This window comes from Sabethes cyaneus, chromosome 3 (assembly GCF_943734655.1).
Source record: "Sabethes cyaneus chromosome 3, idSabCyanKW18_F2, whole genome shotgun sequence".
In the NCBI taxonomy this organism is placed as follows: domain Eukaryota; kingdom Metazoa; phylum Arthropoda; class Insecta; order Diptera; family Culicidae; genus Sabethes; species Sabethes cyaneus.
The window spans coordinates 190685435-190700374 of record NC_071355.1 but is presented as its reverse complement, the minus strand read 5'-3'; the positions used below and the strand labels follow the sequence as shown (position 1 = coordinate 190700374).

The 14940-nt window shown below is 40.0% G+C and overlaps 1 protein-coding gene across 1 annotated transcript in view; it reads right to left on the bottom strand.

Annotated features, from left to right (window-relative positions):
* LOC128740525 (uncharacterized) overlaps positions 1-5191 on the bottom strand; it is a 30960-nt gene extending 25769 nt beyond the window's left edge. The window contains exons 1-2 of the mRNA XM_053836070.1: positions 4916-5191; positions 4770-4855 (exon numbers count right to left, since the gene is read on the bottom strand). Coding sequence (XP_053692045.1) covers positions 4770-4855; positions 4916-5191 — 362 coding nt within the window. The remainder of the gene's footprint in view (positions 1-4769; positions 4856-4915) is intronic.
* Between the last annotated feature and the right edge of the window lie 9749 nt (positions 5192-14940).

Sequence of the window (14940 nt, the reverse complement as noted above, 5' to 3'; positions counted from 1 at the left end):
AGAAGTTTCGGTGGGCTATGTTGCGAGAGTGCCGAACGACGATGTTGCGAAATCGGTGCTCTCCAAGGAGCCCTCCAGCACCAGGAATAGAGAATCCTAACTTGGTAGATACCTGAACCATATCGATGATGAGTTGCGAGCGATACGTCCCTCAACGAATTTTCCCCCAGGCCCTGTGGATTGCAGATGTTGGGAAGCTTTGAACCACAGCGGATTGGATAAAAAGAAGACTCCACATCACCCTTATACACGGATAGAAATTTGATCTATAAAACGAGCAAAATGACTCATGATTCCAGGTTTCTAGCTTTTGATTTATGAAAATACACCATGAATACTAATCATGATATTACGAGCTTCTTGCAGTACAACGCAATGCAAAATCATGAACTATTTTTCATGATTTTGTACTGTCTGATATGGCAGTTCAGTCATGATTTGACAGGAATTCACTTTTCATGATTTCATGATTTCATTCATGGCATCGGAATTAAATTTCTTTCCGTGTAATAGGTTTGACTACAATTTGAGTCTAAAATCAATTCAACCTTCCGGTGCCAAAGTGCGTCGTAGGATTTATAAGGAAGTTGTGGAATCTTCTGATTATTCAGTCCATTTGGCACATGGCTTGGGAGAAAAAGATGAGTTTGAATCCGGTTTATAATTGGCTCCCATTATAGCTTGGTTCGATACGCGGATCTTGCAGCTTGGGTAAAAAGAAACGGTCCACATACTTAATAAGCTTTGCTTCAATAACCCTGTCTTTTTCGCTCTTTTCAATTCACGTCTTGTTTGGATATTATAAATAAATTGGATTGTTCCCAGTCAAAGATTCAGTTATGTTCCCTGTACACTTGAAAGGTGATAAGCGTAATGTTGAAAACTATCGAGGGATTACATCGTTACCCTCCAGTGCTAGAGATAATCGAGAACGATGCTTTGTTCGCTAGCTGTCAATACTACGTTTCTTCAGACCAGTATGTATTTTTTCCAAAACGTTCAGTCTTTACGAAACTTCGAATGTCGTTGATTTTGTCTCGTTCTGCTTGCGCAACATCAATGAAGGTGTGCAAAATGACAACTCCCTAGCCGAACAAGGAGAAACCGCCGCCGCCAATGGTGATATCCGTTTGTTGTACGATATTTCTCGCCGCCTTAGTGGTGCCAGGATGAATTCAAAGATGCCGCTAAAGGACAGAGCTGGTCAGCTATTGACTGACCGTACAGAACAGCTTAAGCGATGGACTGAACATTTTGAACACCTCTTCCGAGTTTCAAATGTCAGAGACCAACAAAACCAGCAGCGTATGACGCCTACAGTTTGTCGAATAAATCGTGTGAACTCGGAGGCGCCATCGCTGGATGAAATTGTAGCAGCCATCAAGAGTATGAAATTTAATAGAGCGCCAGGGATAGATCGTATTTCAGCCGAAATGCTCAAAGCTGACCCATCTTTGTCAGCCCAGATGATGCATCAGCTTTTCAGCAATATTTGGGAAACCGCAACTTTTCCGGTGGACTGGATGCAGGGCATATTGGTCAAAGTCCCTAAGAAAGGAGACCTAACGGAATGCGGTAACTGGCGTGGCATCACGTTGCTCTGTATTACTCTCAAAGTACTCTGTAAGGTAATCCTCAACCGGATCCAGGAGAAGAACGACGCTACTCTCCGGCGGCAGTAAGCTGGATTCCGTGCTGGCCGATCATGTGTAGACCATATCACAACGCTCCGCATTATATTGGAGCAGATCAACGAATTCCAGGACTCTCTACTGCTGGTGTTCGTTGACTTCGAAAAGGCGTTCGACCGACTCAACCGCGAAAATATCTGGGGTGCACTTAGACGTAAAGGAGTTCCAGATATGCTAGTCCATCTCATCGAGGCTCAATACGAGGCGTTCTCGTGCAAGGTTTTGCATGACGGCGTCTTGTCCGACCCCATAAGGGTTACTGCTGGCGTGAGACAGGGCTGCATTTTATCACCGCTTCTGTTTCTCATCGTTATGGATGAGATATTAGTTGGAGCAATTGACAGTAGACCAAATCGAAGATTGCCTTGGAATCCTCTAACGATAGAGCAGCTAAATGACCTCGACCTAGCCGACGACATTGTCTTGCTCGCACAACGCCGAAACGATATGCAGAGCAAGTTAGATGACCTCTCCGAGAGCTCCCAGGCAGCAGGTCTCACAGTCGATGTAGCGAAAACTAAGTCTATGCTGGTGAACACTGACAATTCCACCAACTCCACAGTAGCGGGACAACAAGTTGAGCAGGTAGACGCTTTTCAATACCTTGGTAGCCAAACAACGCCCGATGGTGGTACCAAGACTGATATAGCCACACAGATCAGGAAGGCCAGGGGTGCCTTTGCAGGTCTGTGAAACATTTGGCGCTCGAACCAGATCACTCTACGTACGAAAACCCGAATCTTTAATTCAAACGTTGAATCCGTACTGCTGTATGCCTGCGAAACGTGGTGCGTCTCAGCGGAGACAACGCAAAAACTGCAGGTATTCATTAACCGGTGCCTGCGATACATTTATTCGTGCCTGGTGGCCTGATAATTGGATATCCAATGAGGAACTCCATCGTCGGTGTCATCAACGGCCGATAGCCACAGAAATTCGTGAACGTAGGTGAAAGTGGATCGGACACACCTCGAGGAAAGGAGCGAACAAGGTTTGCAGAGCAGCACTCGACTGGATTCCACAAGGACAACGTAGAAGAGGCAGACCCAGAGGCTCATGGCGACGGAGCTTAGCCAACGACATCCGGGCTATAGACGAGAACCTGTCCTGGCGACAGGTAAAAGCCATGGCGGGTAACCGTCAGCAGTGGAGATCTCTGATTTCATCCCTTTGTTCTGCCGGACCGGCGGACATGGACACATAAGTAAATAAGTAAAGCAAAATGACGCAGTGTACACGGACCTGAAAGCAGCGTCTGATCGGGTCGATCATGGTATCCCCCTTGCAAGACTTAAAAAGCTGGGAGTTTCCGAACCGTTCTGCAAGTGGCTACAATCTTGCCTGACATACCGTAAGCTGTGTGTGAAAATCGGGTCCGAGTTTTCCGACTCGTTGGCCCACTGCTCTTTTCACTTTTTATAAAAAAGCCGATAGAGCTATCCTGCCATCTCGCTGTGGGTCATTTCATGCCGAACTGCCACGCCTAGTGGACAAATTTGAAGATTGGTGCTCGAGTAACATGTTTACCGTCAGGATCTCAAAGTGCTTCATCATCTCCTTTCACCATAAAAACAAACCTAAAGCTTTTAGCTACAGTATGAGAGGAAAAGTGTTACAACGCGCCTATCATATTCGTGACAGATGGCCAGATTTTTCCAACAAAAAACAGAGAATTATATGTGGCGTCCCTGACTATAACACGTACCCCGATCAAATGAAAATATCAAATTTTTAACAGGATGTCTTCTAAATAACAAGTATTTTGTAATAAAATCTTCTTTGTGTTTTGTTATAAATTCGGTCTCGTTAGTAGTTAAAATAACCAAAATTGTAACAAAAGCTGCTCTAAACATATCACAAATATATTAAATTATGATATAATTTAATCTAGTTTATTTCAAGATGAGTTACAAAAATCGGCATTCTGTCCTGTTGTATAACCAAATTGTAACAAAACGTGTTATAAGTAACAGAACGAGATAGAATCATTTTGTAAGTCGCAAGTTTTTCTATCACATTTACAACAAAGTTTGATAGAAATATCAACTTGAGCTACAATTCTGTAACATTTTTGTTAGAATCATCTGATCGGGACACTATAACGACATTATCGCAAAAAAAAGTGGAATTTAAAAAAAAATGAAGAAACGAACCCAACAGCAAACAAACAGAAACAAAGAAACTATGAAGCTCTGTAATATATTGGTACTTGGTTACATCAAGAGTCGTCTTAAAATCTTAAATACTCTCCTAGGTGAAACCGAATCAATAATTTACACTTCATTCTCATTCGCCAGCCAAAAATCGCAACAACAACTGACGTATGTGGCAAATCCGTGTCATTTGTATAGAAAAATGCAAAATGTCACAAATGACAAGAAAAAATGCCGTGACATTTTTCTCATTACGTCATACGACAATTGTTTGAACTATGAACTGTTTGTAGATTTCAAGGCAGCGTACGATGCAGTAAAGCGAAATGTGCTGTGCTAGATGCAGGAACATACTTTTCCAATACACGCTCAGCTTGTGTGCGACATAATTGGGGAACGATTAGTTAGGACTAACAAAACTAGAAAACAATAGTACGTTCGGTGCAGGATCGATAACGGATCATCACTATAAAAGTGAAGCAAGTGAAATTTCAATTCATTGCGAGCGACTTCTACATGTGTTTTCCTCCGTGTACTCCTAAAGCTTCCGGGTTTTCTATTCCCCAGAGCGGTAGATTCGCTGTATGTAATGCCTCAAATGTGTTGTAATATCAATGCAGTTAAAGTGCCATCTAACTGCTTACTAAAAGATTGACCTAAATAAAATCGTTATTACAATTCATAATTGATATTAATATAGACATGAAATTTGGAGACATAAAGATAAGCTCTATGATAAAAATACACATTTTCATAAAAAATACACTATAAGGGCAAATAACATGTGAAGCGCGTTTTGGATCAACTTAATTTAATTAAAAATTCCTTCGTAGGTACCAGTCATAAACCGGCTCATTTTCCTTTTACTCACAGAAAATAGCACGCCAAAGTGTATACTAAATTGATAATCTCTCGGCACTCTTACCTGCTCTGTATCTTCGGTGATTTAGCAATAATACTCGGTGTAGTCGCAACATAATTAACACCACTTGGAGTTGTCACTTGGGCGAGCTTCGATGGGCCAGCTGTGACCCTGTTTTCCTCGTTTTCGCCATCATCCTCATCATCAACATCATCAACATCATCCCCATCGAAATCGCCATGCTCATTATTATTATGATCAGCCTCATCGTCACCGTCCTCGTGCCCTGCCTGCTCTGGGTCCTCATTAGCAACGATGGCAGTTGTTGTCGCTTCATTCTTCATCTTCGCCCTACCGAATGTCATTGCTTTGTGATTGCGTTCCCGAGCATCGCTGCCAGCCACTAGAACGGAATCCAGCAGGACCATCGAAAGGAACACCACGAGCACTATTGAAGCGGTAAGTTTTTTGCTGGTGGCGAACATTTTCGCTACTCTCTGTCTGTCGTCCCACGCGGATAACGATTTCGTTCACGCTTGCCGTCTATCACAGACCCGTCGAAACCGCCCGAAGAACGAGAGGAGAGATTTTATTTCTTATTTTCCTGCCGGGCCGATGATTCTTTCAATACCTCTTGTGTTTTCCTTTTTACCTCTAGGTGGTTCTTTTCAGACGAAATTCGTTTCCTATAGTTGCTACAATCGTATCTACGTTTCGTAAATAAATTTGTTTTTCTTCTTTCTCTTTTTAAGGCGGAAAAAGTAACAATTTTCTCCTAATTTTAGTCCGAATTCACTTGTTACAGACGATGTGTTCTTGTAATATCCAATCAAACCAGCGGTCCTTTTTCAGCTATGGCAACTGCAGTACAATATTTTCATTCTTTCGCACACATTTTTTGCTCGTTTGGCAAACAAGCTCCGAAGAAAAGCACTCTTCCAACCTTCGAATCGAATAAAGAAAAACACGTTTCCGATTTTCTCGCCTCAAACAATTCACCTCCCGTCTGGTCTGATTGGAAGTTGCCAAACAGAAATAACTAACAAAAATTCAAACAATGTCCAACCGTTGGAAAAGCGAAAGAAACCTTCTGGATTTACTTCAACAGTCTTCGATAACGAATAAGACGGCCATATTCTCCTCTGAAACACCGCCGACGAATAACTCGATAAATGTCTATCTCTTATCACGGTTCACAAATGATTGAAATAGATTAGATTACCGGCGGTTGGGAAAAGTCACACAAGTAGACAGCTACTCACCGAATGCTGTGCGGTAGCAACACTGAAGACGAATGTTATCCTGGCTGACCACATGAGTGGTCTAGTTCTTCCAATTGACACGTTCTTGCGGGCGAAGGCAGAAAATCGGAAGTGCCTGGTGACGCAGAGGACGTTTCGCGATGCTTGGAAATGTGGTTTTCTGTCAATTCCATCAGGGTCCGATGGACCATGCAGAAGGTTTTCAATACTGCCGAGGAAACCTAATTTTTGACACCACGTTCCAGCAACCGCACACCGTCCGGGTGGCAGTTGCGGCACCGCTTCAGCTACTAACGGTTAGAAGCCAAAATGTGTGAATTAGCCAGGTCAATTATCACGTTGGAAAACTGTGCCCAATGATGAGTAGCACGACGGAAAACGCCGAGAAGTTATTATTTATTCTTGCACGTCTGCCACGGCTCGGCGAATATAGAGCGAGCGCCTGACTGAATACCTAATACTTTCTCCTGCCTGCGTAAATTCGTTGCTTTCATTTAGAAAAATATGTGTGAAAAAAAATACACAAGCTCGTGATGCCTCTGTTTCGAAATTTTATGACTTGAAATAATTCCACACTCCGATCCGATATTTTGCCCAGCCAAAATAATAATTGTTGTTTATAGTGCTATTTTTACGATTGATGATGATTGATTCATAAAAGAAGATAAATTTAGTTCAACTTAGTCATCAATTGTCGTTACGAAAAAAAACTATGCTATAAAAGATGTCAGAATAGCAACTCTGCTTTCAGCTTTCTTCTTTTATGAAAATTGAACTCTGAACTTATCGATTTCAAACAGTTCAACGAGTAAAACTTCGTCAGGATGTCGACTATTCTGCGAATAAGCACGGAGGACAAGCTGTCTCTATGTACTATGACCTCTCTACACTGTACTCAAATTGTTGGTCCGAAAAGTTCGATGCAATTCATGTAGAGCTACTGATTGACGGCAGCTCTCAGCTGGTGTGTAAACGTTATTGCGCTTTACGATAAAATATGCAATCCTGGGATATGAACCAGCGCAGCACGGTTTCGAGTTGCAATTTGCAGTCTGCCACGGAATGCTTTCCCACCTTCGCCGCCGTGCCATGGGCATCGGATCCTGTATCCGATAGATATTGCAAATTTCTATTTTGGACGGTGATGAGGTTAACTGGTTCTTAATTTGCAGATTATTATACGCCAGTACATACCAAACCAAGCCAAGCCGGTGCAGCAGTGCTGAAAGCATTAGTGAGAGCGAGAACAAAATGCACGCCGCGTGACACGGGTTCGGATGGAATCATTTAGTCGGAATGGGTTTCGGATTTAGCAATTTGTTCGGCCGGAAATTAACGTCTAGACAGGTTCGCTGCTGTCACACACCGACACGCTGGAAATGACTATTCGGATGGTGTTTTCCGGGAGCAATGAAGGATTAAAAATTGAATCAATCGATAGTGAAGGCTAATCATTTGTTTAAAAATTCAATGCGCTTTAGAATAAGACTATTTAAAGTAAATGTCTGCAGTACTACTGTAATGTTTTTATTTCATTTGAACGAAAAGAATTCCTGTCAATTTAAAATCAGGTCTACATGTTTCCTGTTTCAAACAAAGTGAATGCTAATATAAATATTATAATTTTCGTCTTGTATTTGAAATAACAAAATTTGCTGTTCTTTCTCGTATGAAAAGATAAAAGTAAATTCATACCTTGTAGATCCATTTGCGCAAATCTTAGATTAAGATCGAACGACGGTTTCGTTTTTATAATTCTTTTGGTTTTTGCCGGAATTCAGAGATTTTCAACGGTGGTACAAAGGCCATTTTCTGGTATGGTTCGTAATCACATGCAAAAAACAGCAAAACCATTTAACCCAAGGGTTGCTTTTTTGCGTGTGATTACGAAACGTAGAAAATACACGCCCTGGCCTTTGTATCACCGTTAAGCCTTAGCCCTTCTTTATCGACAGACTTCGCAGCACTATTCTACTGACTCTAGCAGCGCCGCGCAGCCGAGATTCAAACATACGACGACATCGTACCACGAAGCTAACTGAACACTCACACGCATTTTATACTTGTCAGCAAAGAACCAAATAGAATGCTGCGTCAACGCATCCGTCAGCGCCAATTTGACAGTTAAACTGTCAGAATAACGCTGACGGACGCATTGACGCAGCACCCAAGTAACCAGTAAGCACTAAACACTAGTCCTTTGACAACATTATATAAGCATACAGAACTATGATTAAAAGCATATTTTTCTTTATATACTTCTATAGAACTCACATAATGCTAAAAAGGCGAAATAGCGGGTTATTAAAATGCTACGCCACAAGCATTCAATAAACATTATTAGTGTTTGTTTGGGGCTTAATCGAAACGTCATTTTGTCTACATTATCGACGTATCGAAAAAGTATCGACGGCATATCGTTTGCTTGCTTGGAAAATAAAAATAGATTCGGTCGGGATTTGAAAAACTAAAAAAGCAAGCGATTTTTTTGCTGCATCACAAGGGGAGCAGGATAAACAGAACCATTTTTTGAAATACTGAATAATGTTACCACCTAGACAGGATTCGAACCGGGAGTTAGTCATGCAACCTCATTCGTTTCCTTGCACCTTTGCTATCTAAACCATAGCGGACGTGATTGAGTGAGTTAAAATTAGTCGTATTTAAATCTTGGTGATATTCCCTCTCATATCATAGCTACTTGTCCTGCATTTCCAATAGGGTAGAAAAAGACGGCATCCGTTAGATGGAAGAGGACACGAATAGTGGTCATAGAATAGCAAAATAAGAAGTCAAGTACAAGCCGTTTATCAACGCTTACGGCTCGTTTTAATGCAATTGACTAAATTCATTATATTGTTACGTTATATGCGCATATATTGCTTTCTTTAATGTTGATTTACGTTAATGTTTCTATGCATCAACAATGTTAATATACGTTTTATAAGCATTAAGATGGCTAATATACAAAAGTTTGGCACTAGAGATGCAGAATTATTTCCAATATACGGTTTTGGATTAATGCTTATGGTTACTTGGGCACTCTGTTTGCCCCTGAACGGTGTACCCTTCCAAAAACTTTGGTCCCTTGCTTGGAACCGAGCTGCAACGAACGCTCCACTATCTTGCGATTCGCTCCTTCCGTCATTGTGGGCTGTACGAATGATGAATAATTTAGCCAAATAGTATTAGCACAAGAAGTGGGATGATATAGTAGAGTAAGCTTTGAAGGAAGGGCAAACCAAAAATCACCCAAGCACACAAAAAAATCAAAAGCATATCTCTCACACAATAGCAATTAAAGCAAAAAGAAATGCAGTGCAGAATGCATCTTGGCGATATCAAAATAGATCTGAATACTGGTTATCGTGAAAAAAACAGCCCACCCAAAATTCTACAGTCATACAGCCCTTAATCCCATCCGTCGCACCCATGATAAGTCAGCTCAGCTTTCCTTTCACCTTTCTGTTATCCATAACTTTTGCCGATTTATTCTATCATACGCGGCTTTGGAATTGATGAACATGCGTGGGAATGCGGAGTTCATGATACTTCTAAGGAATCCAGAACATAGATTTCGTCCGTTGTAGACCGAGCTTGCCTGAGGCCAGTCTAATTTCCCACAAATTTGTTGGCTATTGTCATTCGGCAGTTCTTACAGGGTGCGCGAAGTTACGCATACGGACATTAGACAGTAAGTAGAATGGATGATGGGCATAATGGACGATAAGCATAATGGACAATAGGCATAACTTAAAATCGGTTCTAAACCATCGCTTTCGCTTTCCTATGAACACCCATTTCCTCATTCACCAAGCATCGCAACGTCATTATGCAATGAGAAGGGAACCACGCATATTGTGGCATGATTTGACAAGCAGACACTAAAGCAGAGAAGTACCACAGTGGTATCGAAACAACGGGGTGGCTTTCTTCGAAAAGGATCCAGCCAACTGCCCTCAATTCCACCCAATTTAGAAATATTGGGCAATTGTCAGACAGAAGTTGAAGAAAGGTGGAAAAGTGACTCGGAATGCGACCGAGATGAGGAAATGGTGGAACAAAACGGCCCCTCATATTAATCAACGTAGTGACCAAAATATAATGCATAGGATTGGAAGAAAAGTTCGAGTTTGCAATGAACACGGGGCCTCCTATTCAGTATAAAGTCATTTGGTATATTGCTGTTAGGCGTTATGTCATTTGGCATAAAAAATTGACATTATTATTATTATCATTGGGGGGGCGAAAAAAACAAAGATTTTTTTAATCGAGCAAAAAAAATTTATTTGAGGCATTTTTACTTAAAGTTTAAACGTGAAAACCAAATCTATTCTTGCTTTTAATATATACGTTATTATTTTCCATGCAAAAATCTACGAAAAAAGACAAAAACGAAAGAAAAATTTTTCAGCTGATTTTCGGAAATTCCGTTGTTCGAATTTTCATTTCTATTTCGTGCTAGAGGCATTAACTCAACATTTTTAGAGTTTTTCAGGCTGTAGAACCCACAGACAATTGATTTTATGAAAAAAAATTAACTCATATCCTACAAATTATTTTTTTGTCCCTCGATTTTTCAAGCTAATTTCCAAGGGGGGGGGGGGGTTGACAAAAACTTTTGAAATTATTTGCAATGGCCTTAATCAAATGGAACCAAATTTGGCATGTGGATATTTTTGGAGGCATGATTTTTTTCTATGATGAATTATGACTATGATCTATGATTTTTAGGAGGGGGGACTCCTATACAAATCAAATACAAATTTCCTCATAACTCTAGCACTAATTAATCAATTGGAACCATATTTGGTATGTGGGTGTTTTCGGAGGCAAGAATTTTTTCTATGATGAATTAGGACCCCTTACCTTTTTAAGAGGGGGCCCTATATAAATGAAATACAAATTTCCAGAGTTATGTCCAGAACTAATCAAGCAAATGGAACCAAATTTGGCATGTGGGGGGTTTTGGAGGCAGGAGTTTTTTTATGATGGTGATTCCGAGTTGAATCGTTGAACAGAGCGGATGCGTTTGCAAGTGACCGGCGCGAATAAGTTGCTACGTGATCGGTAGATAAGTGCAGCGATCGAGTTTTGTGAAAATTGCTGATAAAGCTCAGCTAAAGTGATTAAGGAAAAGGTAAAAAGTGCTGGGTAAAGTGCAGAAGCAGTGGTGATACGCTGTCGATTGCAGCGGGGAAGTGTAATTTGCCGATACGTGAAGCGTTTGGGAACGACATCAGGCTGATTAATCGCTGATAGCTGGTTGGTGTTGGGTATAGTGCGGTTGCGAAAGGGAGAATAAAGTGCGGGGATACAAAAGTTGTTTATTTAAATAAATCTGAGTGATAAAATAGAAAAGGGAGTGTAGAAGTGGCTTTGTACTGCATTTCTTTTATAGCGAAATCAATAAAAAGCGCGAAAAAAAAGCGTTGAAGGAAAAAAAGCAAAGCAAATGGTGAAAGTGTAAGTTAGTGGTAGTGAGAAGTAAGACCAAAAGAGCGCGAGAGAGGAAGTGTCTATCGTTTGGCGTCGCAACAGCGGAGCAACGAGCAGAAAGAAAACGGAGCGCGAGAGAACAGATTCCGCACGAGCAACTATACTGACTGGTCGCACATAGAACCCGAACTTGTGTACGGGTATAGGTGCTATGTGAAAAAATTTTCTATTGCAAGTACGTATGTAACGGACGAAAAGAGCGAAGCCAATTTATCTCATTCGCGGAGCGCTGCGGGCATTTTAAGTACGCACACACATGCGCGTGTAAACAATCTCACAGCGCACAGCACTAAATACATACTGCAGGCGACGGTAAGTACAGAATTCACTAGAACCAAGGGGTAATACACAATGATGGAATCGTCACGGGGATAGGAAGTCACCATCGCTGTGCCTTCTCCTGGTTTTCTGGTCTCTTTTGTTTTTCACTTTCTTTTTAGGATCAAGTATGAACAGGTTACAAGCACTCTGAGGAAGTCTACAACGCTAACAGGGCTCAATTGCAACAGAGTTCTTGGTACAAGAAACTAATATTGGATGTAGATGTTGTATCACATAATAAAACAAATGTGTAGGTACAGACTTAAAAAGGTAATGTTACTTATTTTCTTATCTACTTATATTATAAAATACAATTAAATATAATACCTGTATTAAATAAATAAACTAGAATCGGGAAGAGGGAGGGACCATCAGAGCACTTGTTTGAAGCGGTGTGCCTAGGGAGAGTGAAACAGTCAACTTCCTAGGGTTAATCTTGGCCCGATTAACAACACATAGTGGATAATGAGCGGGCTCTTCTCCCCACCTGCTGGAGTCATTCTGCATTAAGACGGCTTATTCAAAGATTGACTCAGGCGACTTAGCTCTTGGAAGGAGATTCTCTAAACCCCTGGTACGTGTAAGTGATGTTGCTTGCCGACCAATTCCCTTTTGGCCCTTCATACAAGAGTTGGGAAGCATGACCCATCGTTGAATATGTACAACTCTTTTTGACATGATAGGCTCATTGCTATGAACGGATGTTCTGCTAAGGAGGTGGTAGTACCATATATTCATATTCATATTCAGGAGTTTTTTTATGATGGTTTGAGACCCCTCACCCCTGGGACCCCTCTCATACAAATAAAACAGGAATTTTGCGTAACTCAAAAACTAATCGAACTCGAGAAATTTTTGACTCTTTCATAAAACATTAGTCAATAACAAGACCACCAAAAACTATCAATAGTAACATTAGGCTACAGGCCGGCGACCTGCCGTCCGAAGCGCCGGCCATTGCCAGGGGACAGCCCCCCACCTAGAGATCTCCTCTACCTAGGTTTATTTATTTTCCTAGATCTACTGACCTCTATTACTTGCCTTCAGTTTGGTCACCCCTGCAAAATGGTACTTTCTACGAAAAGATTTTCCGTGAAATGGTACATCCCGCGTAAGGATTTTCGCGAAATGGTATTCTGCGAAACTCTATATTCCGCGTTATGGTCAACCGAGAATTGATATTCCGCAAAATGGTATTCGGCGAAATGGTTTGTAATGATGGCGAATATTTAAATGCTTTCCGCTTTATTTTATCAGGCTAAGCAATGGGGGGAGTTGTTTTCTATTTTACTGTGAGGCAAATTTGTATATGAAAACACCCATGAACTCCTCAGAAACTAGCAAAACTCAAGATTGTGATAAAGGTCATCCGAGATTCAGGATTTATGTACAACACAGTTTAATTTGTGGCAATACGAAGTTTGTCGGGTCAGCTAGTGTCCATATAAAAAAAACACTGCTAGTTAAAATTATCGTTCAAACTCTTATGACTGAGGTTCTTTACAACAAATTTCTCTATGTGACCGACACAATTCAGCAGCAGATCTATTTAAACAAAAACAAAAACTAGAGCTGTACTTCAATCTCCACCGAAAACTTTGCCATTTTTTCTTTAACTAAAGAACCATGCTATAGTTTCTCTATTTTTCATTATGATTTCTCAATCAACTCAATATCAATCTTTTTTTTTTGTTATTTTGTGTGAGTTATTTCTGCTGAAATTTTTAATTAATGTTTGCTAAAAATGGAGCTAAAATATATCTCACATTTCACTTTTTACTTTTTCTTTCAAATTTGTGGTATTTTCAATTGATTTTATGTTTCAAAATTTTCTTAATTTTTCAGCTTTATTTTATTGTTTTATATTAACAATTCCATAATAAAACGTTCATATCGTTTTTCACACGAAAGATACGTTCCGAATAAAACCCGTATTTCAAAATTGGAAGCACCGGACTAATTCCGTAAATCGCGTAGTTTCGAAAATTTGCGTGAAAAACCGCGTTATTTCTACAATTTGCCTTACAATAGTCACATAAAAGGACCATGAAAAAGCTACTTCAGTGTACTATCGAATTCTAAAAGTACTCTAATTTTATTCAATTTTAAAGTACTAGTACCTTTTCAGAAAGTTTTAACTCCGATTTATATGTTTGGCGCCAGAAGAGGCCACATCTGAGTTATGGTGGAAAGAAAGTTTCTTGCGATGAAGAATATAGAATCTGATTCAGTTTCATTGACGTAAGTCTACTTGTAGTAGTAGTAGTAGTAGTAGTAGTAGTAGTAGTAGTAGTAGTAGTAGTAGTAGTAGTAGTAGTAGTAGTAGTAGTAGTAGTAGTAGTAGTAGTAGTAGTAGTAGTAGTAGTAGTAGTAGTAGTAGTAGTAGTAGTAGTAGTAGTAGTAGTAGTAGTAGTAGTAGTAGTAGTAGTAGTAGTAGTAGTAGTAGTAGTAGTAGTAGTAGTAGTAGTAGTAGTAGTAGTAGTAGTAGTAGTAGTAGTAGTAGTAGTAGTAGTAGTAGTAGTAGTAGTAGTAGTAGTAGTAGTAGTAGTAGTAGTAGTAGTAGTAGTAGTAGTAGTAGTAGTAGTAGTAGTAGTAGTAGTAGTAGTAGTAGTAGTAGTAGTAGTAGTAGTAGTAGTAGTAGTAGTAGTAGTAGTAGTAGTAGTAGTAGTAGTAGTAGTAGTAGTAGTAGTAGTAGTAGTAGTAGTAGTAGTAGTAGTAGTAGTAGTAGTAGTAGTAGTAGTAGTAGTAGTAGTAGTAGTAGTAGTAGTAGTAGTAGTAGTAGTAGTAGTAGTAGTAGTAGTAGTAGTAGTAGTAGTAGTAGTAGTAGTAGTAGTAGTAGTAGTAGTAGTAGTAGTAGTAGTAGTAGTAGTAGTAGTAGTAGTAGTAGTAGTAGTAGTAGTAGTAGTAGTAGTAGTAGTAGTAGTAGTAGTAGTAGTAGTAGTAGTAGTAGTAGTAGTAGTAGTAGTAGTAGTAGTAGTAGTAGTAGTAGTAGTAGTAGTAGTAGTAGTAGTAGTAGTAGTAGTAGTAGTAGTAGTAGTAGTAGTAGTAGTAGTAGTAGTAGTAGTAGTAGTAGTAGTAGTAGTAGTAGTAGTAGTAGTAGTAGTAGTAGTAGTAGTAGTAGTAGTAGTAGTAGTAGTAGTAGTAGTACAGGT